This window comes from Cupressus sempervirens, chromosome 3, assembly GCF_028749045.1.
Source record: "Cupressus sempervirens isolate cs-2001-9-10 chromosome 3, ASM2874904v1, whole genome shotgun sequence".
NCBI lineage: Eukaryota > Viridiplantae > Streptophyta > Pinopsida > Cupressales > Cupressaceae > Cupressus > Cupressus sempervirens.
The window spans coordinates 537350774-537376950 of NC_143120.1; the positions used below are offsets into that span (position 1 = coordinate 537350774).

A 26177-nucleotide genomic window follows, 5' to 3' on the forward strand; every position below is an offset into this window, starting at 1 on the left:
AAGGTACCCGCCCAACAAAATAGTTTTGATGGAGTTGGCTAGGCAACTTGAGCATTATGACAAGATGATGAAACTTAAAGGTGAGACAGGGATTACCTTCTCATTTGGAATAGGCAATGATACTTGCGCCAATCTTCTCACCTTTGCAGCTGCGGAGAAGGAGTTAGAATGGTATCATCTAGGATGGTATAGAGCAAGACAAGGATTCAATCCTAATGGTCTTATCAAGGCATCTCACGAAAACACATTCAAACATATTCCTACTATAGAAGATTTTTGGGTCAATGCACAGGATGACTTTCATGTGAGGAAGCCAGTTTTCTCAAGATTGTCAATGAGCATGATGAGGACAATTAGATGGAGAGGCCTTGATATTCCCGATCAACTGGAAGATGATGAAAATGTGCTAAGGGAAGATTATGATACAGTGGATGGAACAAAATTGGGTCCAGTGGATTGGGATGATCATCAGGACCCTTCCTTAGAGGCAGTTACAAGGACCATTGATCTACACACTAAGTCATGGTACAATGAGAAGTTAAGGAAATTACAAAGTCGGAAGATACGCCTTACTTGTGACAAGATGAAACTGGAGGAAGAAGGTCTAACGGAGTCAGTGGGAGGGTAACCAGCAACAAAGAGCAGTTAAGAGCAAGAAGAGAAATTTGAAGGTTGAGAAAAGTAAATAACATCAGAAGCCTCTAGCAAAGAGACAAAATGCAGCACCGTTAAGGGAGAGCATAATTGAGGCTAGAAGCCATGGGGTTAATACAAGTGGACAAAGGGTCTCGATAAAGGTGAGCTCTGATTCGGAATCAAGTGGTTACAGTGACAATACCAAATACTCTCCTCTCTCGGAGAACCAAAATGGAGATGATATAACAATCACTAGTGAAGAGGAGGATAGGCCAATTGATATTGAGGAAGTAAGCCAGGCACCTGAGGCCGTTGGTGATGCTTTACTAGTCGCACCGAATCCAGATTTGGGGAGATGCACTGCACCACTATGGTTAAGGAAAACACTTATGCCAAGAGGTGAGGTGGTGACTGTCCGAAATAATAAATATATTCAAGGGTTAGTGGAAAAGGAAGATAGTGAGAAATAGAAACAATTTGCAAAAACGGTGCCAAAGGTAATCAGGAGTCATGATGAGGGTCACCGAAAAGTTCAGATTGCTATACCAAAGTGTAAGGCCCACCCTCATATCTTATTATAAATCTTAAGGAATGAATGTGATTAGGAGATAAATTGAGTCATGATTGACATTATCGCTATTAATAAGGATTTATGAGATTCTTTTGGAGATTGATCTAGATTTTAGATTATCATAATGTTGATACTCTATCTAATAACAATAGGTCAATACCACATGAAAATGAGATTCAAAATGTTCATCTACCAGGCAACTAGGAAAGATAAAATAACATTCATTCTACTAAGAACAACTTTGAGCATAGGTTATGATGACTATAAGACATATGGATATGGTTAGAAATTCGTTCTAACTTATTATGACATAATTATTAAAACATTCTATCAGTCTGAGGGTTAACCCTAGGAAATCACACAAATCGTTCATAAGGTGATAAAGGGATATTGCTAGGAACGTTACTATACCTAACTTGATTAAAGGGTACTAGTTACCTAGTCTGCACATGAGCAATTTTCACTTAGGACATATATGTTAAGATTCATTTTATATGTTTTCATGATTTACTAAAGAGGACCTAGAGTTTCATTGAAAGAGTTGGGAAATGATAATGAGTTATATTAAGAAAGACCATTGTTGATACACATATTTGATATTTCAATGTTTTGAATATTTTATGAGGATTATTAGATGGAAGTTGATTGTAAATGTTATGCAAATTATGTGATATTGGATTATTTTGCATTATTTGCATTTGTTGTATATTATTGAGCTACTGATGTTTAAGTTGAGTGTGCAGGAAGAGGAACCATGGAAAATTTAACGGGGAAACAAGGTATAAACACATGTTAAATGACTCTGCCAAGGTGAATCTTTGTAAGATTCGTGAACCTTGTTGTGATGTGCTTATTTCGTAAACGTGAGGTATGTGTGTGTGGTATGGTTTTCATGTATAGATTTGAATGTGTTATGGGTAACATTTTATTGCATTTTGTGTGTCGCTTGACACTTGTACTTGTTATGGGAAATGACATGTTGTTCGTCAATGGATCATGTGGCCACCTTGCTCCGTGTTATATGCCTCCATTGGGAAACTTGATTATTGCCTTAGTTAGAAGGGGACAAGGTTATTACCTTCGGAAAAGAAATTTGAAATTTGAATTGCCTAGCTTTAGGAGGGTCATAAAGTAACTCTAAGGCCAATTGTGATTAAAACTAACCTTACCCATGTTAGTACTACAGGTTAGGGGGTTATTAATGACCTCTATGGTGTCTAGTGGACCTAGGAGACCCCATGAAAATGACATTCTTCATTGAATTCGAAAATAAGAGGGTTATAAATAGAGGCATGGCAAAATTGAACCTCACTTGGCAACTCTCTACTTTTAGAGACTAATAGGGTTTGAAGAAAGAGGAGGGAGCTCTACTACAAGTACTCATTGCCTTGCTTGGAGGAAGGTTGGTAACATGATCCATGAAGCCTTTTTCATTTGCATGTAGGTTAGAAATGGTGTTCTCATTTCATGATGGGATTGTGGTGTCTTGTGGTGTGTTTGTGAATGGATCTTTGTGGTATGTTGCATGTGGGTAGAGTTGTGTGAGTCTTTCTAGATTTTGTTGTTCATGATCTATGTCTTGTGAATTGAGTGTGAGGCATCACTCACCCTTGGGAGGGAAGAGATGCCTGGGGTGAAGGGGTTAGTTGGGCTCACATATGGAGTTGAGGAACTCTCCCTTGTGTGGAGATGGTTGTATATGTTCTATGGAATGTGAATGATCTTGCTCACTTGCTTTTTGGGAGGTACAAGGAGGTATGTAGAAGGGAGAATGTTGATTGCCCCGAAAGGGCATTTTGAGAATGTTGATTGCCCCGAAAGGGCATTTTGATATTGAAAAGATGTGAATTTTGAAGGCTAAGCAATCCTCCTCATGATGAGAGCCCACCTTCACCCGTTTCTTGATTCATTTGTTGAATCTTTGTGCATAACCTTGGATGGGATGTGTTGTGATGCCTTGTGTTAAATCTGATTTTATTGTTGTGTAATTGCATGGCATGGGAATGTGAAGAATGCAACCGTTTATGTCTTGTTTTCCCGAGCTCGGTGGGTGGCCTCCTTGAGGCGTAGGTTGGGAGGTGAGCCTCCATGGTTCCCAATTTGTCTCTCTTTTGCAGGTATTCTTTTGAAGAGTTTTCGGAAGCTTGATGTTCATGAGATTCTTGTTTTGCATAGAAGAGGATCTTCATTGTTGTGTTGGAAAATAGAGAAAGGAACTTCATTTTATTATGAGTATTCATCATGTTGTAAAGTGATGCTATTGGTGCCATGTAATTGCTAAAAGAGTAACTATGAGATTCCTTGTTGGCAAGTTTTCTATCTTGTTATGTTTTGAGAAGAAACTGAACACAAACATTTGATATCCTTAATTCCTCTAGATCCAGGAAAATTGTTTAATTGTTTGATGATCAGTATTGAAATTAAACTTGTTGTAAACTGTGCATTTGATAATAATAGTTTTGGGTGATAACTTGAAGTAGGGCATTTGATGTTACTAGAAATTTACTAAATAGAGATGTTCTGATACTTTCCTTTTTAGTTGTTAATTGAGTTGCAATGGAATTCAATTTTGTATTCAATTAGTGATATTAGTCAGTAATTGGTCATGTGGATGATTAAATGATGTCATATGGAAGTTATGATGTATTTTAAATTTGATGTTCATGGGTTATGCTCATCTGGATTTCACAAAAGAACCATCTAAATTTTTGTTGAAATTGCAAAAGTAGAGGTCTATGTTGAATTTGATTAACTAGATAGTGCACATAAGAAAGTTTTTAAAAAAAAAACTACTATAATTGAAGCATTTAAATCCAAACAATCCTATGGTAGCTTCACAAAGAAAACTTAGATAATGGAATGAGTCCAAGGAAATTAAGCAATCCTGTAGGTGTAAATACACTCTCTGGAAAATGTATGCAAAATGATCAATTAGAGTTTCCAAGTTACAGACATTAAATAATACATAAATGGAATTAATCTTAGCTACCATTATGTCATCAAATATTATTTTAATAGTGATAAGATACGAATGCAAAAACATCAATTAAATTTCCTTGTTACATGGACGACCAAGACAGTAAAAAGTGTCAGGGGATATTATTGAAAAACATATTATAATAATAAAACTTAAGTGGGGATGGTCACATCCCCACCCACTCCCTATGTCGAATGGCAAAAAGCAATATTATGGTGCAGGAAGTCAACAAAGGAAAATAATTCCTTAAGTCTTTCACTCTATCTGAGCCATCTTACAACATACATATCACCTTTATTGTGATAGATAGCTGTCAAATCGACTCCATTCTCCCCTTGCATGTTATCAAGTCAAGGTAAGACCACGTGGGCAGCAAGAGTAGGGAAGAGGCGACCATGCCTAGGGGTGGGTGAAAACTTAATTCAAAAAAAAAAACAAAGTTTTTAACTTCTTTCAAAAACATGCTTCTTCCTCCCATAGGCACCTAGGTTTTGGCAAGGGAAATAATTACAAGTCTGAACTCTTTTCACTCATGCCTAGAAAAGAATGTTAGGCATGTGCAGCAAGGGAAGCATATTCAAAAAAAAATTGGGAACATAGCATAGTAAATGGGAACATAGGAAAGGTGAAAAGCATTGCAACATGTCACAATATTTGCATGGAAGAAAAACACTTGCCTAGCGCCACCACTTTCTACTCTTAGCGCATGAGCAAGTACACATGGGCTGACTTCCCCTAAAATCTTTGTGTGCTTAGGTGGTAAGGTACTAAAGGGCTAGTACTAGGATAGGACTTAGGAAACATATAGATGGTTAGATTTTAGTATTTAGATAAAGTTGGAAGAAAGAGATGCATTGTGAGTAGATTAGGATTTAAATTAACTTTAGAGTATGGCTTAATAGGCCACTTAAGGATATGACTATATACACATATATAGATATAATATTGTGCCTAATTTTAATAATTTTAAATAATCCAAAGGTAAACAAAATGGAATTGACTTAGATTGTTGTTAAAGCTTAATAGATAAGAGTCGTGCCATTAAAATGGGCTAGTCATTAGCTTTTTTTTTAAACAAATATTATGGAATAGCCATAGTTCATGATATAGATATTAATGAGTTCATACTTAAGACCCTAGTATAATTTATTTGTATAAAGGAAATTGATTATAATATAGTTCACTTGGTTACTACTTGCACAAAATAAATATAAAAATCAAGGGGAAGTAGTTAAATTTAATGTTTAGAGTATTGGTCAAGTTATAGTGATACTAACTTTAAGATTTATTTATGTTATAATGTATTTTGTTTTAGATACCTTAGGAACATTTTAGTTATATATACATATATAATTTTTTATTATTAATTGCTTAGACAGTATGGGAAGCATTGAACCTGACGATAGTATTTTAATGACAATCGAGGATTATTTACAATGTAATGACACTAGCTTATATTATGTAATAGTTAACTAATGAATTAAGAGTACATATTGAAAGTAAGTGAGGGTCGTTATTACTTTGCATATTAACAAGAATGACATTATAATAGTAACGGTATTGTAATAATCAGACGATGGGACTCTTATGCACTTCATCCTTTAAATCTTCACCTGTACCTTGATCCAAATTGGGATTACACGCGCACATCATAGTGCCTCATATTCGGGCCTATTCCCATGGCATCTCAACGTAGTAGTTTTCTAGGAGTAACAACCGTGTATTTCCTCTTGAGATCTTGAATTCATAACCCGGGGAAGACAGCTTCGTTCCTTCACCTCTCTTCATCAAATCTAAGTTACAGTAAACTAAGCCTTTATCTTACCTTGAGCCTTCGAAAAAAAAAATAGTTGTGTTTTTGCCTCGTAGTTTTGCCTCATAGAATTGTGGCATGACACAAAGGTTAGCAAGGTAGTGGATGAGATTGTAGCCCAGGAGTATGAGATAGTAGAGCATAATTTGGGAAAAATCACAAATGACATGGAGTGTGAGGAGATCAAAGAAGGCATGTTTTCAATTAGAGAAAGGTTGAGGAAGGCAAACAAGAGGATTGTAAAGTTGGAGGCCAAAAACAAGTACTGGAGAGATTGCAAGCCTATCCAACAGTTGCATTAGGGAGCCCTTCAACAAGACAGCAAGAGCAACATAGAAGAGATATCGGCTCATATACACGAAATCAAAGATTGGATTAGTAATATAATTCAAGATGGGCAAAATTTCTTGCCTTCCTTTATCTTGATATTCAAGTCATTAGTGGCTATTAGAGACAAATTCAAAACATTTGAAGGGAAGTGGAAGTATTTCCTTCTAGTCAAGGACTTAGCCATTCCCAAGATACGAGCATTTATTGGGCTACCGAAGAGATATTTGGACCAAGTTGGTGGATAAAGGAGGAATAAGTACAGTGGAGTCTTGGTATGTTGCCTTGACCATCAAAGTGAGGATACTTGAAGAGATTCAAAATGAGATTGCACAGCACAAGCCAAGCGTTGACACTTCCATTTCAACCATGATGAGAAATGTTGGGGTTGCACTTGATTTTGAAGATATCAAAGAGGAGAATGTCAATCAAACAGAGTTTGGATCAAGATTGGATGAGTTGGGGAAGGTTGCCAACAGGAAGAAGCATTTGGGCACCCTTGCCTTCCTCAATGCCTTTATCGAATATGCGAAAAAATATGAGAAAGATCATGAGAAGACACTACAAACAACGAGCAACATGATGAATTCAATTGAGCTCAAGATGAAGCACACGCCTTGCCCTCCCATGAAGGAAGTCAACGACAGACTAGCCAAGTTCATTGCCTTGGCTAAGAAAATGAAAGAAAATGGTAGAATTATATTAGAAGATCATTTGATGTAAAGCCCAAGTGGCAAATTCTCCTTCTTCTTGGGTAGGATAGGTGTTCGATTTTGATTGGCTACCATTTTGGTGCCATCTCATTGGTTGCCACTTTTCCTTTTTTTTCATTGGTCCATTGATGAGGTGGCATCTTCTCATTGGCCAATAGGGTGGCAACCCTAGTTAGGGTTTCTGGGATTTGATCTGGATCATTAATTTTGCCTCTTAGTCTCTACTGTTGGTTGTAATTTTGGCCCCTATATAAGGCCATTTGCTCTCATTTGTAAAGGGTTGAAGAAAATCATTGCTTAAGATAATACCAAAATTGCTTCTCTTATCATTGTTGTGACTTGCATGGTGATTAAGAACACTTGGTGTTATTGCATGGTTCCTACTTCCAATAGTTAGAGTTAAATTTCATTGAAGTTGTTAAACAAGAGTAAGAATAGATGGATAGTTGTATGGTGATATTAGTGGATGTTTGATAGAGATCTATAAACTAGGCCATTAGCATCCTAGCCGCTTGTTAGGAAGCCTTGAGTGGTAATCTAGTCTTTTTCCCTCAAATCATTGCATCTATGGAGGTAGAGCTGCTAGTAAGTTTTCATCAAATTTGATCCCCGTCCATTTGCTAATCTTTCCATTCATAGGAGTAGAAGTAAAGTAGCAAGTACTATAGTAGTTGGAATTTATTCAAGAAGAAAGTTAAAAAGTTTGAGCATTGCTGGTGGACATACCCTCCATCATCGCCATTAACATCATTTAGTGCTAGAAGATATGTCACAAAGCTAGATTTCATCACCATCACCAAAAAGTTCGACATCCTTGAAAGAACAAGGTAAGCACACCTACATGATTAACCAGCAAATCACATTAATATAACTGAGTTAGTATCCATAGGTGTAAGGAACCTTGGAGTTTTCATGTTCTTCATGAGTATTTAATTTCAAGAGAGGGTTGAGTGTTTGGTATTCTATATCAAGTATTCAATTGCTATATGTTATGTAGTGGTATAAAACTGACATCATGAAGTACAGCCTCCTCTGTCTCAAATCCTCCCTTTCAATCCACGAGACCCCTATTTCACACTATCTCCTTTGATAGAGCAATAAAAGTGCTTTTTGCAGCCAACTGAACCTTCACAATGGGTATTTGACTATATTTTATTCTACTATCCCTAGCATTGATTGAAATATGGATCAATTTTCCCAGAAAATGCAATGGTCATTCTTGCATAACTGCCCAATCGTCCAAATGACCCATACTCCAGGTCCAATGGCCTTGAGCAAAGAAAAAAAAAGAGTTTACCATCCAGCAACTTGACTTGAACCACCAGAGCTTCATGAAATCGAACTGTTGCAGCTGTGAAGGAATAACAGCCAGCCAAGATGATGTTTGCTACCGTAGAACTGTCAAATGCATGCATGTAAACAACAAGCTCAGCCTTTCAACAAAGTCAAAGAGCCACCAAACAAGAAAAAAATCATCTCTTTTGCATTCTTTTTCCCTAAAACAACTTTCAACAACAATAACCACCAAAAAAAGTCTGAATTTGATGAAGATATGGATAATTGGTGATATCCAAGCAATATTCCAAATCACTTATATCAATCTAGCATTCTCGTATCATTCTAGCATTCTCGATATTGCTAAAAGCAATGTTTAATGTAGTAAATTGTAACCCTCGCTCTATTTGGGCCCTTGCTTTAGTGTGTGCTCTTCTTGGTCATTTCAAGCCTGTTTGGGCCTTACCTTAGTTGTCATATCCCAAGATTGAGACTAGATCCTATCTCTTGGACTTTGATGCTCTGCCACTGCCCTTTCTAGTCCCTTTGTGAGTGGCCTAGCAACCTAGTCCTAGTGGAAGGGGCACAAATTCAAATGTTTGCAAGTGCTGATTCCCATCATTTGTGATCTGATCCAAGTATTTTCATTTGACTGTTGGGAGACAACCTAGCTTCACAAATACCTAGAGAACCCTGTATTAAGCAATGATTTATCATTCCTAAAATCTAATTCAACAAGTTATGATTCAATAACAAGTATTCCTAATCGATTTGAGAGCATATCTGAGTGCAAGAAGCAACAACAATGGCAAACTTTATTCAAGCATGATTTTGAGAGTGACCCTATTTAGACTGATCATGCTATTGCATGAACACTTTAAGGACTGGCCTAAAGAGAAATGCATCACTGCCATTATCAATCTTGAGGTATAGCATTGTTAATTCAGCATTTCAATTATGATTTAGCCTCTGCCCTACCAGAGGCAAGCTCTCTTTTTACATCATCATTGTTGTTGTGGAGATGGAAACACCAACACGAGGTTTGACTTAGGCAAGTCTCTATACATGATGACATTTTTTGCTCTTTTTGTGTGTGCATGTACAAATTTGATGACTGAGAGTTAGATAACTGCACAGAGTGGACAGCAACAAAGAGTCCCAGACATCAAACAGACAAAGCCCCTAAGACTATGCTGATTTGCACCAATTGTTTGACACTTTTTGGCATAGTGCATTTTAAACCTTTCTATCAATTTGGACACCCTCAGGACTAGGAAGCCTTTCTCGCTAGTGTGGCATTTTCAGCTCTAGATTGCAGTTACATCCTCTTGCATCGCACTTCCAGATCTGAGATTCTGCAATGTTTTACTGTTTTGGATCTTACTATTTACACTGAAAGTTATCAATTTTGAAGTTTCTATCATTTTACCTAGTTCAACTTCATTCACACACATTGCACAATCTCAAATCTGTAGCAATCAAACACTAGTCATAAACCCACTTAGTGTTCAAGTTTTCTATTAGGGCATTAGCAGAACCTCCTTTATGCTTCCAACGATATTCAATATAGATTTAAAATCTACATTTGCATTACTAGGCTAGGATCTCATTTCCTACATAGCCCAATGACAGTCACCCAATGATGATCCCAATAGCAAACCAATGTTCCAATAATCTACATGAGATTAAAAATAAAAATCATCACATGGCCTCATACCTTACAAGCGTAAAATGATGCTTAAAGGGACCTATAATCATCTGCATCAGCCTGCACTACCTCCTGTAGCAGCTTGCACAATTCCTGTAACGGCCTCAACAATGCCTATAGCAGCCTAAAAGCTGCTTGTGGCAACCTACATGTTACCCTGCAGTATAAAGTTTAAACCTTACTTTGAAACCTTCCCAGTTCAAACTACTCAACCAGTTTCAGATCAGATCATGTGCAATTCATTAAAGTTTTAAACTAACATTAAATATATAATGGTTAGTGGTTATGATCGCATTAGATAGCTAGCAATGAGCATTTACTAGCTCAATGATCCTATGCCAGCCAAATATCACAAGCACAGGAAGCAGCATTCCATGGGGACAAGTCCCAAGAGTACAATTGACATCATCCCAAGGACTTGAGAACTTGAAGGTGCCCTTCCCTTTTTTCAAGACTGTATACCCTGTTCCATTTGGTGGATGCAACTAGAAAATGTATCTTTTTAATAAATTAATCTAAAAACCCCTAAAAATACTTAAAAGAAGGGGAGTCCCCATGATTCAGGAAAAAAATTGTTATACCCAAAACTGTCCCCACACCACATCCCAGAAACTCGAGAAACATCAATAGGCACACAAAAGTTAATTGAGATTGTGCTAAATAGGGTTCTACTACAATTGTAGGAATGATAATACCAATTAGTAGTTAGTCAAGGTTGGACCATGGAGAAAAGGATGCTAGTGTGATGTCCCCTTTCTGCATGATCCTAAATCTGGCCCTAAATCGCAAGCCCAATTAAAATAAGAAGCAAGATATAGTTTAAATGATATCATTACCAAATAAAATGTTATCAAGATTATTCCTAGTTTAGATCTTCAATCATGTAAGGCAATATTTGAAAGATAATTCATAAGACCAATTATTTTTATTAGGGGTGGGGATCTAACAAGAAATATAAGTGCATATTTATCGATAATCATCGTAATCTATTTATAAAAATCATGCAATAGCTTTTGAACTTTAGAAAACAAGCCATCAAGAGTTTCATTTCCCATAATCAACCATGGTAGGCTTTGGAGAGAAAAATTCACAAAGGGTGCCCAGAGACTGTTTGGCCCAATTATGCCCAAGAGTGTACACCATCCAATCAAGAAAACTCACCCCTTGGCCCATAAATGGAAGGTATACCCAACTATGACAATTCCGTAACTTGGGGTGGCCTACTTAACTCAAGGGAACCTGGGTTGTGAGGAAGACTATTCAGCCCAATTATGCCCAAGAGTGGAGCATCGAATAGATACACAAATTGCAGGGACATCCAACAAAGATAATTTCATCCACTTGGAGTGGCCTGCTTAATTTGAAGAAACTAGTCAACTGCCTCTCCCTAACATATTTATACCATTTGGGTATGATTGCTCGTAGGAATAAAGAAAAGATAAACTTATTTATTGATAAAAGAAACACAATTAATTTGCAAAGTTTATTAACATCTTGATAAAAGGATATATTAAGGAATATAGATACATAATAACATTTCCCTAGTGCATACTGTCAATGTTTTATAGCTTTAGTTGGATAAATCTATGAATAATTATATATGAGATATAATGTGCTTATTACATATAAGGTTATATATATGCTTTAGATTTAGAGGGAGTATTGGAAATAACCTTAACAAGGAGGTCAAAAGATTAGTGTTTCTTTGTGAAGAAGAAGTTCCAAGTGAAATCCCTCATAATGCATTCTTCTCTATGAGAGATAAGTTTGAGGTGAAAACCTAATTCTCTGGTATGATCCATCGTGGATGTCATGACAACACCACATGATAGTATCCGTAGTGGCTTCATGTGTATGGGAACCCTCCTATGTACATCATGAGGAAGTGATGACTTCCAAATGATTATCACTTGTACTTGCAAAAGTTATTGGAAGGTGACGACCTTACAATAACTTATATCATGATATACATTTTGATGTAATGGGCACCCTAGAAATGGCCAAAAAAACAAACCAACTGCTGATAGTGATTTTAATGTCTTTGCATAGATTTGAAACCACATAACATGAACAAGAAGGAATTTATGCAAAACTGAAGATTGAACTACTTTTGAAATAATCTTAGTTTTCAAGCTAATAAAATCAAATACATAGCAAACTTTCCAACTCACTAATTACTCCAGCGTTATAACATGTTATTCTAGTCATGATTTCCCAACTTGCTGCAACAGTAATATGAATAGTGCCGCGCTACAGTGCTGGTACAATAAAAACTGCCTTCAATCAGTCCAAGACCCTCATAAAAACATTCCTCCACAATGGCATAAGTATTGGACAAGGAATGAGAAAGGTATGAGCAAACACCCAATCCGCCTGTAGCTGGAAATGCACCCAAGCTGCCTGTTATTTCAGATTTCATTTTTATGTTTGATCATTATCACCTTAGTCTATTATATTTGGCCCCTTAACAGAATCATTATTTTATTCCATTGCTCAAGTCTAAGAGTTGTCATTTGACTAGGATAAAGGATGCGATCCAATTGTTATATAGGTTGCTATCTACCTTGTAAGGTTCAGGACATGACTACCAGAATGTAATAATGTATGTTGTAAAACCATTTTATAAAGAGACATGTACAGAACCTTATAAAGTAGTAGGAACCAAGTCTAGAAAAGCCAGATTACATAAACACACTCTAATTGTTTGGGTGTAGTCAGTCCTCTTCTGTGTATCAGATCGAAAGTGATACCAAATATGAAATATCCTAAGCTACGAAATTTGCAGATTTCACACCCACACAAATTTCACAAACCAAAGTACAGCTCTTAGTTGAATTAGAAAGTTGCAGATAGAATATGGATATTAATTTCATGCTTGAAGAGAACTTTCCCTTACAGAGATTCACAGTAGAAAATGCCCTGCTATTTATAAGAGATTTATTACGGAAAGACAACTAAACAATAATAGCATGCGATGATCATACCAGAACCGGCCCCATCAGACAATAACAAATACCCTTGTGAAGATCATATCAATCAGATTTGTAGACTTGATGCGCTCAGAAGTTTAGATAAAATACGGCAGGTGCTGCTATTTTATTTAAAGTTGCTCCTAAACCCTTCAAACTGTTTCCTGAATAATTCTTTTGCCCTTATCTGCCTGAAATTCATTACCAGCAGTCTGCTCTGTATGTAATTCAAGGCACTTGATTGCTGTAATGAGATTGCTGAGTTTCCTAGGGTTTCGTCCAAAAGATTTTCCTTCCAAGGGTTTCGTCCTGAGAAGTTGCACACAAATTGCAGATTGTAAAATAATAATAACTTGGCCTAATGAATCCCCAAACCCATAGTCGAAGCCTTTAAATAAAATCTCCAGCCTATAGAAGATTCCTCATTGGCAACTTAGGCAAATATTATAAGTCGTATTAATTATTAAATGACCCCCACATTTAGTTGCCTAGGAGAAATGACTTAATAACTTGAAATGGCCCCAACTTAAGTTATATCTTTGAGTTATAATTTTCAATCTCCCAACATTAGCTTTTTGGGCTAAGTCATGAATTATTTAATTATCCCCTTTATTAATTGATTAATTCTAGCCTAGCGAATGAGGATGGCTAGAATTTGACTCTCAATGGCCTGTCAAAAGAATGGGGACATTACAGTCTTCCCTTCCCGGAATTGATGGTCCTCCAACAATTGCAAGCTAGGATGCTGCAATATCTCTTCTCCTTCCCAAGTAGCATCCTCAAGAGGTAGATTCTTCCACTTGATTAAATACTCTCGGACCATTTTATTTCTTAATCTCCTCTCTCTCCAGTCTACAATGCCTTCAGGGACTAAAACCAACTTCCCCTCTTCATCTAAAGGTGGCAACTCAGGAGAAACAACTGCATGTTGACCTAAAGCGTTCTTGAGGCAGGAAACATGAAATACATTATGTATTTTGCTGCCTTCTGGCAACTCCAACTCATATGCAACCTCTCCTACTCTCTTCAAAATCCTGTCGGGCCCATAAAAACGTGGCTTCAACTTTTCTGCCCCACTTATTTTCATTGTGGACTGTCTGTATGGCTGCAAGCGTAGAAAAACTAAGTCTCCCACTTCGAAAGTCCGCTCAACTCGGTGCCTATCAGCATACATCTTCTGCTGGTTTTGGGCATGTTGTATGTTATCTTTGAGTGCTTTGAGAATGTCTTGATAGCTCTGCATAGTCTTCTTAGCTCGTGGGACCTTACTGTCATCAAATGCTAAATCCATAAACGATAAAGCCTCATATCCATACAAAGCTCTGAAAGGTGACATGCCAATGGACATGTGATAGGTAGTATTGTAGCAATACTCACCAAGATAGAGCCACCTCACCCAAGTACGTTGTTGTCCTGACACATAGTTTCGCAAATACCCTTCGATCCACTTATTAACTATTTCTGTCTGCCCGTCCGTTTGAGGATGGTAGCTGGTGCTGGGTGTCAATTCAGTTCCTACCAATCTGAACAATTCTTGCCAAAACATACTCATAAATCTGCTATCTCTATCACTTACAATGGTTTTGGGTAATCCGTGCAATTTGAAGATCTCCCTGAAAAATAACTCTGCAATCTGAAATGCTGAGGAGTCAGTAGGGACAGCAAAGAAGTGTGCATACTTAGTGAGCCGGTCAACTACCACAAAGATACAATCTTTCCCTTGCACACGTGGTAGTCCTGCGATAAAATCCATTGATACGCCTTCCCATTTCTGCTCAGGAATCGGCAAGGGTTGTAGTAGACCTGTAGGAAATGTGTGTCCTGACTTATTTTGTTGGCAAATCAAGCATTCTCTAACATGTTGGAGTACATCATCCTTCAATCCTTTCCAGGTAAACCTCTCGCGAATCTGACGATAGGTTTTGAAGAAACCTAGGTGTCCTGCCATAGGTGAATCATGTAATGCCTCCAATATTTTCTTCTTCAATTTGGAACCAGGTACAAGATAGATTCTATTTTTAAAATAGATAATATCATCCATCACTGCACATCTGTCATCCTGCACCTTACCATCAACAAGTTCACAAGCAAAAGAATTCTTTGAATATTCAACCAATAACTGTGTCTTCCAGTCAGCTGCGATCTCTGTGAGGGAACAAAGGGCAGGTTTCCTAGAGAGAGCATTTGCAACAATATTTTTCTTTCCTTTTACATACTCCACATCATCATAGGCTTGAATCTTGCTTACCCATTTCTGTTGTCGCTCATTCAAATCCCTTTGTTCCAAGAAATACTTGAGACTGTTATCATCTGTACGCACTATGAAACGAGTCCCAACCAAGTACTGCCTAAACTTGGCCAGCGCATGCATGATCGCTAGCATTTCCTTATCATATGTGGAATAAAGTCTCTCATTGTTCCTCAATTTTCTGCTCTCATAAGCGATCGGATGTCGGTTCTGCATTAACACTGCACCAATTCCTTGCCCAGATGCATCACACTCTAAGACAAATGGCTGTGTGAAATCTGGTAAGGCCAACACTGGACATGAGCTCATAGCATCCTTAAGCTTATCAAAAGCTAACTGTGCACTTTTTGACCATGAGAACGCACCCTTCTTAGTCAAGTCAGTCAGTGGAGAAGCTAATTGAGAGAACCCACGCACAAACCTTCTATAATATGAGCATAGCCTCAAGTATCCTCTCAACTCAGATATGTTTTTAAGTGGCGGCCAATCTAAAATTGCTTGAATCTTCTCTTGATGCACTTTTACACCATCAGCGCCAATGATATGCCCCAGATATAAGATCTCTGTCATCCCAAATTCACACTTGGAGGCTTTTGCATAAAGTGACTGTACCTTCATAATTCCCAATACCATGTCCAAATGCTGCAAATGGTCACTCCAAGTTCTACTATAGATAAGGATATCATCAAAAAAAACCAAAACAAATTTCCTTAGTTGTTCTCGAAACACATGATTCATACAAGATTGAAATGTTGCCGGTCCATTTGTGAGTCCAAAGGGCATGACCAAGAACTCAAAATGCCCATAATGGCATCGGAAGGCAGTTTTGTGAATGTCCCCTTCTCTGACACGTATTTGATGATAACCAGAGCGTAGATCTATTTTGGAGAAGTACACGGCCCCGTGTAGTTCATCAATCAACTCATCGATCCTGGGTATAGGATACCTGTTTTTAATAGTTTTCTTATTCAATGCCCTGTAATCTATACACATGCACATCGTCCCATCTTTCTTCTTAACCAAAACTACCGATGAGGCAAATGGGCTTGAACTGGGCCTGATATGACCCATACTAAGAAGCTCTTTAATTGTCTTCTCAATCTCCTCCTTAAAGTGACGAGGGTGCCGATAAGGTGTGGTGATAATAGGTTTTGAACCTTCTTCCATCTCAATCACATGTTCAAATCCTCTGTCTGGTGGCCTACCAGGAGGTATGTCTCCAAAAACTGCACTATGTTTATCTAACACTGTTTGTATGTCCACATGGTAATCTGGCTTTCTGTTGGAGTCAAGATTAGAAGAAATGAAAAACTGTGCTGCCCAATCTACATCGCCATGCCTAAATAAGGCCTCCATCTTCCTAGCTGACACCACCCTAGGTCCACCATCTGCCATTGCCTTAAGTATTGTCTTTTTCCCATTTACCATAAACTCCAGTTGCATTTGTTTAAAGTCTTGAACATAACGTTCAAGTGATTCCAACCACTCCAATCCCAAAACAGCATCTAAATTACTGAGATTAATCACAAAGAAATCCGCTATCAAAGTGTAGTCACCAAATTGTATACTGAGCTGGGGAATTACCTTAGTGCAAGTCAACGGAAAACCATCAGCCACTATGACGTTGAATCCCAGAAACTCCTCAACCTGAAGCCCTCGCCTCATTACTAACCCTTCATCAGTGAAGTTATGTGTGGCTCCACTATCAACCAAACACACCATCCTTTGTCCCTTAAGAACCCCTTTTAGTCTAAAAGGTCTGGTACGAGGAACTCCAGACAGAGTAACAATGCGTGGAGTTTCCTTAGTTGTTGAGTCCTCCAAAACTATTTGAGGCTGATCTCCTTGACTAGAACACTCATCTGTGCTATGATCCTGTTCTTCTTGTTCTTCATCTTCAGAAATCACCTCAATCAGATGCACCTTGCCTTTACCAAGGCAACGATGACCAGGCTCCCATGGTTCTTTGCAATTAAAACATAACTTCTTCCTGCGGAGTTCATTCCTGGACTCCTGATCTGATTTTGGTGGGAAGTTCTTTTGTGGTCTGAAATTCTTTTGCTTTGACTGTGAACCGCTGAAGAATTTCCTTTGTGGTTGGAAGGGAGGTGCAGTCTCCAAATCCAATGCTAGACCTATGGCATCGTGCAATGTGCTAGGCTTGTGAGCCTTCACCAACCCACGCAATCTGTCACTCAAGCCTTCAACAAATAGCATTGTAACACGCCTTTCTGTCATGTCAGGGACCATAACAGCAATTTTCTGAAACTCATTGATGTATGTTTCAACATGACTAGTCTGCTTAAGCTGAGCCAGCTCCCTATAATAGACTTCCACATATTCTCTGTCAAACCGGGCAATCAATTTGTTAACAAATTCTTCATAAGAGTGAATCAGTGCATGATCTTGAGAGACTAGCCCATGATGCCACCAATCATACGCTACTCCTTCTAAATGCATTGTGGCAAATTGAATGGCTTTATCTTCTTCCATCGGTTTGAGAGACAAGAAGGTGTCAAGTTTGTGTATCCAAGATCTGGCACTCATTTGTCCACTACCATCAAAAGTAGGTAGAGGGATTTTGTTCAATGCATCCTTATATTCAGCTAGCTGAGTACCAAATCTACCCTATCCTCTAGGCCTTCCATCTTGTCTATTCATGTGGAATCTAGCTTTCTCCGTCCGCTGATCCATAAACTGATTCGGATTCATTAACGCTCTAACCTGTTCTGGAAGTACCATATAATCGGCATATGCAGCCAACACATCATCAGTTATATGGGTTTCTACCTCTGGTTGCTCTGGTATTGTCTCTTCTTCATTTTGTCTCGGCAAGAAGGTAGGGCGTAGGGGTCTGTCAGATCATGTAGTCATTGTTCTAACAGCATTAGACCCTGCTCTGTCCTGATTTTCATGTCTACTATTGGCCCGACTGGGTACACTACTCGATCTTCCAGACCTAGAACGACCCGTCCTCAATTGACCCATAGCAGTGATCATTCGATCTTGGAATTGTTGCATCATCTGTTGTTGCTGCTGAGCAAAGGCTGTCAAAAACTGATCCATTTGATTGTTTAAATTTCTAGGTGGTGATCCATCTCTTCTCTCACCCATTTCACCTTCAGCTGGTCTGATTTCTGATTCTTCTTGATGCCCAGATCTACTTCTAGTGTTATATCTGTGCATAGATTTCCTTTATTTTGACATGCAACCACCAAATTCACCAAGTACTAACATGCAAATGATTAGAAGTAACATACAACCATAAATTTTGACATGCAGCTGATTAGAAGCAACATGCAACCATAAATTATGACATGCAAGATTTGGGTAGTTGTCAAAATTGACATGCAAACTCACTAAACTGACATGCAGCGCTGAAATCTCAACAGGCTGGCAAGATCTCCAGCTCTGATACCACTGAAATATCCTAAGCTACGAAATTTGCAGATTTCACACCCACACAAATTTCACAAACCAAAATACAGCTCTTAGTTGAATTAGAAAGTTGCAGATAGAATATGGATATTAATTTCATGCTTGAAGAGAACTTTCCCTTACAGAGATTCACAGTAGAAAATGCCCTGCTATTTATAAGAGATTTATTACGGAAAGACAACTGAACAATAATAGCATGCGATGATCATACCAGAACCGGCCCCATCAGACAATAACAAATACCCTTGTGAAGATCGTATCAATCAGATTTGTAGACTTGATGCGCTCAGAAGTTTAGATAAAATACGGCAGGTGCTGCTATTTTATTTAAAGTTGCTCCTAAACCCTTCAAACTGTTTCCTGAATAATTCTTTTCCCCTTATCCGCCTGAAATTCATTACCAGTAGTCTGCTCTGTATGTAATTCAAGGCACTTGATTGCTGTAATGAGATTGCTGAGTCTCCTGGGGTTTCGTCCAAAAGATTTTCCTTCCAGGGGTTTCGTCCTGAGAAGTTGCACGCAAATTGCAGATTGTAAAATAATAATAACTTGGCCTAATGAATCCCCAAACCCATAGTCGAAGCCTTTAAATAAATTCTCCAGCCTATAAAAGATTCCTCATTGGCAACTTAGGCAAATATTATAAGTTGTATTAATTATTAAATGACCCCCACATTTAGTTGCCTAGGAGAAATGACTTAATAACTTGAAATGGCCCCAACTTAAGTTATATCTTTGAGTTATAATTTTCAATCTCCCAACATTAGCTTTTTGGGCTAAGTCATGCATTATTTAATTATCCCCTTTATTAATTGATTAATTCTAGCCTAGGGAATGAGGATGGCTAGAATTTGACTCTCAATGGCCTGTCAAAAGAATGGGGACATTACAAAATAAGGTTCTACTACAACTGTGAGATAGATAACTAGTGGTTTGTTAAGGTTGCAACATGGAAAAAGGATGACAGAGTGCAACGATTTATACTGTAATTGCCCACCCAATTCATATACACAGACATGAACAGACCTTTTGAAAGCAGTGAGATCCAAATCTAGGGAAGTCAGATTACTAAAGGTGATCCAATTAATTGGGTGCAGTCCGTCCCCTTCCATGTATGAGATAAAAAATGATAAATGGATACAACATAGTTTGGTTATCTGTAAATTTCAATGTAGCACTTTGAACTTTGCTTGTGGCATATTAAAGCCTTAGGGACAAAGTAATAATGGCATATAGGAGGAATCATTTTTTTTTTTTTAATCCAAACAAAACATCACAATGATGGCATGTTTTAATATAAGATAAATTGAATTTATTTAACTATGTTATAACAGGTACTTAAGGTTTGCATACCCTAATAAATTTAGATTGACCAAATGTTTCCTGGATGTTTTAATTGAAAAGCATGTTGAAGTATGTATGTGTGCTTTAACCTATAGGAATTCGAGAACATTTCTGCTCATAATAAAAGTTCCACACCAATTCAAGTTAAGGCCCAAGTTAACTTACTTTTTTTAAGAAATTTAAGGCCACTGGTCCTACTAGGTTTAGTTTCATTGAATTTTTCCTTAAGAGTTTGATTGCAAACCACAGTGCAGCATGAAAGCACGCTCCTACAAGTTTGAGAATGTCATATGCCAGTCCCAAGTGAATGTCCAAGCAAACTGACTACTTATATAGAAAGATGCATAAAAAAAACATTGAATGCAAAAGAAGAAAGCACAACCCTCTTATAAACATTATTAGTGTGATATTATGCATGTCTTCTGTTTTCTTCAGGGTCTTATGTAAGTAATTGCTTTGGACATTACCTTCCAACCAAATCAAGGAGCTCTTGCTGTTTTGGTGCAACACTATCTCTATCTCGTGCTTCCACAATCTTTTGAAAATCTTGTAAGCCAACAGTTATCTTGTCCAGCAACTCTTGTCCATGATCTTTCTTCGATTCTGCAATACCTGCTAGAATGGCCGGTTTACTTTGGTTGAAAATACGGGATGCTTGCCTTACATTCTGTTCATCATTCACACACAAAAAAGAAGTAACACAGTAAACTTGAGTTCAAAATCCTACTAGAAGAGTATTCCTAGAAAAATAATTATGTATAACAGTTACACATTTAAAAGGAATAAAATTCAGCTAAAGCTCCTCTAACCAAAAAGAGGCCAATTTCATTAAAGGCTCTGGCTCCTTTATTAGTGGATCTTCCCATTAGATGAGTTCGCAGTGTGTGTTTTAGTTTGTGCAGGAAATTATTAAAAGACATTTATGAGGATAAAACCACTCTTAGGGCGGGATGAAAATCTTAACAAGAAAACAAAAATCATTGATTTCACCTATAAAAAAGCACATTTAGGACAAATATTAAGATTAAATAGTTTAAATTAGTGAATCACTCCTAAAACTTAAAAATGATTCTCCCTTCATCGTTATACATTTTAGGCAAGAAGATGATTTGAATTTTGATATAAAGGAAAAATTCAACCAGTAGCTAGCCCTTGCATGGCAATGGTTTAAATCAAGACACCCACAAACCAAATCTATTGAAGGATATACACATTTGGTAAGAAGACTCTAAATGAACGTTGATGAATACCAGAATCCCATGAGATAGGACAGCAAAAACCATGCAGTGTACAATGAAGACCATAAATTTGAAACTTGAAATTGCCTGGCTTTCAACAATATAGCCATCAATTAAAAGAAATTCAATAAGAATTAGGCAATGCATTATTCAGTCATCGATTGCAATTGATAGATGACAAAAACCATAACAGAGAGCACCAATAATCCCATGAGATAGAAGGAAAGCAACAACCACGGTGTGCATGATGAAGACCATAAATTTGATCATTTCTAAATTACCTGGCTTCAAAAAATATAGCCATCAATTAAAGGAGATTCAGTAAGAATAAGACAAATCATTGTGCAGTCATTGATTGCAATACATAGCATGGACCCTTGTAATCTAATTATTGGAGAATGAGCCACACTCAAACCTTAAGAGGGCTGATAACATGGTGTTGGAGTGCCTTAACATGCATAAGAGAGGTCCTAGGTCTGAATCCTAGCAGGTCCATGGAAATTTCACATGATACAAGAGCCATATTAGGACCCTCAAAGCACAAAGTGTGTCTCAAAGGGGAGCATTGGAAATTGAGACTCGTTGGAACCATAAGAGGGCCAGCATCTCAATGGTAGAGCACCCTGGCGTTCATAAGCGAGGTCTTAGATTCAAATTTTAGCTAGTCTATGGAAAATTCACACTTAAAAAAAGACTTCATCATACACCAACACTGATGACAAAAACTATTACAATATGTTTCCACGAACCAAAACTGATCGCAGTGGAGAATGAAGAGATGAAAAACATAAAGTTCTTTTTTTCACTACGGGAAGAATTTCCATTTTAGGAAAAAATAATCAGTAAAGTTCTCCAAAGTTGTGTTGTGAAAATTATATTTCCTTACCCTCTCCACAGAATCCAATGCCCTAGCCCCTGGAACCTTGAGATTTTCTGTGATATCTTCAAGTGACTTCTGTACCTCTCTGATGGGTTTGTTGTCAATTGGCAGGGCATATCTCAGCAGAGCTTTTGGGTCTTTAATTGGAGGCCCGGAGATCAAAACGGCGAGATCTTGTATTACAGGTCCAGATTCAAATGAAGAGGCAGGCGTAACAGAGGGCTGCATTGTGGCAATTGTTGCTGCCAAGGCAATGCACAGGGCACAACTTTTCCAGGAGAACCCATTCCTCTGCTCCAAAAGAAAAAAAAGTCTTACTTTAAAAGTTACAATGCTTGCAAACTGATTCCAGTTAAATTTATGAATAAACAACAACACAAGAAGCAAACACATACATTTAAAAAGCAAAGTGGGAAAAGAAAACAGAAAAAAATACCTGAGGAATTGAAGGTGAAGTTCCAGAACACCTAACGGAGATGCCATGATAGAAAAAAGAGGAGACAGAACCTTTGGTACTGCCAGCGCAGTTAGAAAGCCTCAATTTGGATAAGCTGTTATTAAAATCATTTGCGAATAAATTCCCACGATTAAGCCTACAATTCGATGTGGCAGTCGAAGTCCATTTCGGTACTGCAATGGGGGGGCAGCAGATGGGCGCTGCCATTGCCAAATGGAGAAACGAATTTTAAAATGAAGGCCGAATGGATAGCGAACTCGTGGAATATTGAGATAATCTTCCCATCAACTTTCAAGCAATGAGTAAATATGGGTTTGTTGGGAATGATACCAAGTAGAGGCGATGAGATTGTGGATAAGCTTATTCTTCTCTTCGAACCGGTTTTATCTTCTTATTGGCTCGGGTAGGCCTAGGTTGCTCTTCTATTCAATCTGTCATTCATTCATTCATTCAACATCTTGGTTGTTTTAAATTTAGTAGCAATCTCATTGTGGTGTGGATGCTAAAGTAAATGTCAATTGGGAAAATTATAGTCTATTTTTTAGATATATGAGGTCAATTCATGTGTATTAAAGATGTTGTTTGTTTTGTGCATTAAAGATTCTAGAAGATAGTTCATAGTTTTAAATCAATTATGCATTCGGTTGATTCAAAAATGATTAAAATGATAAATTCTATGCCTAATAACAAGCTAATGTTATGTTTGCAATAGGCACCTGTGAGTAGTCTCTTGATCGATCATTGGGGAGTCATATGTGCCTCCTTTGGCATGGCATTAATTTATATCTTGTGAAGAGGGCTTCTTTTATGGGTGATGACCAAAATGATAGTTCTATTCAACTTTCTATCACCAAAGATCCCATCATTGAAGGTGTTAGAAAGAAGTCATTCAAAGAAGAAGTGGTGGATGGGATGAATATTCATGTGGACATTAAGTTCATGTACGGTCCCCCCTTCTTGCATAGAGCCTTCAAAGAAAAATGGAGCTAGAGGAGGTAAGAGTTCCCCTCCTCTTAATGTTAGGCTTAATCATCAAATTTCAAAAGTTATTGATGTGTTAAAAAGGATAGGCTTAGAGGCATTATCATCTTTTTGATGGCTCACTACTGGAAATTACCCTAGATTATAGTTACATGAATGATTAGATGCATAATGTTTGGAATAAAAATTAGGTTTTTAATATACTTACTACATACTAATTCAAAGAGGGCACTTTGTTATTTTTTTAAGAACCCTCTTTGACAAAAGGAATTGGTGAAGAGATAATTCTGTAACATAGATTCTTGCACTTTTAGGGCTATCTCATGATCATTAGATGTTAACGAGGGATTCCTAGCCCTCTTATTCCATCTATGGGTAACGATAAAGAATGTGCATCCTTACTAATAGAATCTTATTCCCAAAACCATTGAACCCATTCATGGGGTTGCTAGGATAGAACAATTGACTTCATTGATGCCTTATATGGGGCTCTTAGTTGATATCAATCTTGGCATAGATTTTCATGTGATGATGATAATAGAATTAGAGGAAATAATTACATGCACAATTAAATTTGTGGGTAGACTAAATGCTTGATTTTTGTGTTCTAATGAGGACCACCAAAGGAGGAATTATCTTGTGCTGAAAAATAAGTTGAACCTAAAAAAATCATGAGAGGAGAAATCATAGTGCTAACCCTATTGGAAATCATATTACAGACCCAAAGTTAGTAAGAGCACAAACCCTAAAGATGGTAATCTAGTTAATTCTAATGGTGGATCCCTTCTAACTCCATAAGAGATAATGAAATTGCCTCAATGGATAAGGGTATGGAAAATCTTGTCCCCCAAACAAGGTGCTTAACATAAACCCTAATGGTGGGGTAGAAAATGATCTCATGTTTGTAGATGAGAGCTATAGAGAATCTATGGCTAAAAATATTAATGAGCTCAAAGAGACTCTTAGAAAAACTCACTATCCATAGAAGGCCTCCAAAACCTTCTAGTTCTTTGGTAAATAAAAATGTGCCTCCAAAGGTGGCCCCCTCAAGAACAAAATTCTCAATGCCCAGTAGTTGATTATGGGTGTGGACCAGAGACTTAAATGAGGATGGAAAATTCCATCATGAAAGGGGGTGACCAAAGGTCAACCTCGGAAGATTTTAATAATCATGTTGATGAGTTAATTATAATTCTCCTTCCTTTATCGAGATGAATATGGTTGATGACAAGGTAAACCCTTTTATTCATAGAGAGAGGCAGAGCCTAATGTTGGGGGTTATTATGGGATTCCCCATGCTAATTTGATTGCTTCTTCTTCTCCAAATACACTATTGAAGGGGCAGATCTAGAGGCAATGAAAGATGTTGATGATTCAGATGATTGCTTATCTAATTTTCCCTTATTGTTGTCACCCCCCACATAAATACCTTCCATGTCACTGCCAATGAATTGGTCATGGTATCATTAGAGTTATGCCTCCCTTTAAATTTGGGGACCTTGATCATTTCACTAATAAGCGGGAGATCACATCCAACCCAGAGAAGGGAGATGATTTGTCATGTGATATTGTCCCCTTTTAAGGTAACCATTATGAGGATGTGATGGATGAGACATTAATAATTCTTAGAAACTAAGAAGAAAGAAAAAGGCAAAAGCCAAGAAAGATATATCTAAGAATAATACCATGGACATGTAGTGCCTAGAAAAACTACTTTTGGGGGATAAGAAAACCTGAACAAGTTTAATTTTAAAAGGAAAAAAGGTAGGACAATTAGTTCTATCAAGTCTAGGCTGGGCAAGAGGACCACTCAAAGTGCCTTGCCAAATTGCTAAAAGAGTTTTAAGAGACTAATGGATATTACCTCATAAAGTTGAAATGTGTCTCTTGGAATCTTAATGTGTTTAAAATCTCTAGATAAGAAATATATTGTTGAAAGAATACTAAATATTGCATCCAACTTGTGCTCATTTTAAGAACATGTTTTTCCTTCTCTAGTGTATTTATCATGATAGGACCTCATATTACACTGAAATTGCATACATAACTAAAAGATGGGTCCTCCTCCTCCAATCTTGCTTAATTTGAGGTTGGCTCTAACTTCTATACATAATTTCCCATTTTTTGTCCAATCCTATAAATCATTTTTCACCCAGGACCCATGCATTTATTTTCCGAATTTAGAGATCTTCCCTGATCTCTAGGAAACCTAAAATATTTCCCTTCATTATTTTTTTACATTCCCTAATATTCCCTAGAATTTTGAGCCATAAAATCCTAGGACAAGTTGATCTTTTAACTTCTCCTTGGGAACAAGTCATCTGGTTGACTTGGCCCTAGATTGTTGGACCCAATTTTTTCTTGGATCCTGATGGCGGGATTTTCATCCAAGATGGTTTTTAATTGTAGTCAACTTGGATTTTATTTGAGCCCCAAAATGTATATAAAGTTACATTCATTCCTCTCAATGTCATATGTACATATATAATTTATTACTATGCATTGAAGTTTATTCATATATTGTACTTCTAAGAGAAAACAAGCATCCATTAGTGAAGGCATCCTTTAGCAAGTGTTCAAGTAATCAAGCATTCAAGTGCAA

The 26177-nt window shown here is 37.4% G+C and overlaps 1 protein-coding gene across 1 annotated transcript in view; it reads right to left on the reverse strand.

Annotated features, from left to right (window-relative positions):
* Positions 1-22956, reverse strand: part of LOC149567530 (peptidyl-prolyl cis-trans isomerase CYP38, chloroplastic-like) — a 50536-nt gene extending 27580 nt beyond the window's left edge. Inside the window, exons 1-3 of the mRNA XM_089820751.1 lie at positions 22574-22956; positions 22144-22428; positions 20487-20686 (exon numbers count right to left, since the gene is read on the reverse strand). Of these exons, the coding sequence (XP_089676877.1) occupies positions 20487-20686; positions 22144-22428; positions 22574-22801 (713 nt within the window). The 5' untranslated portion in view covers positions 22802-22956. The remainder of the gene's footprint in view (positions 1-20486; positions 20687-22143; positions 22429-22573) is intronic.
* Positions 22957-26177: the final 3221 nt, after the last annotated feature.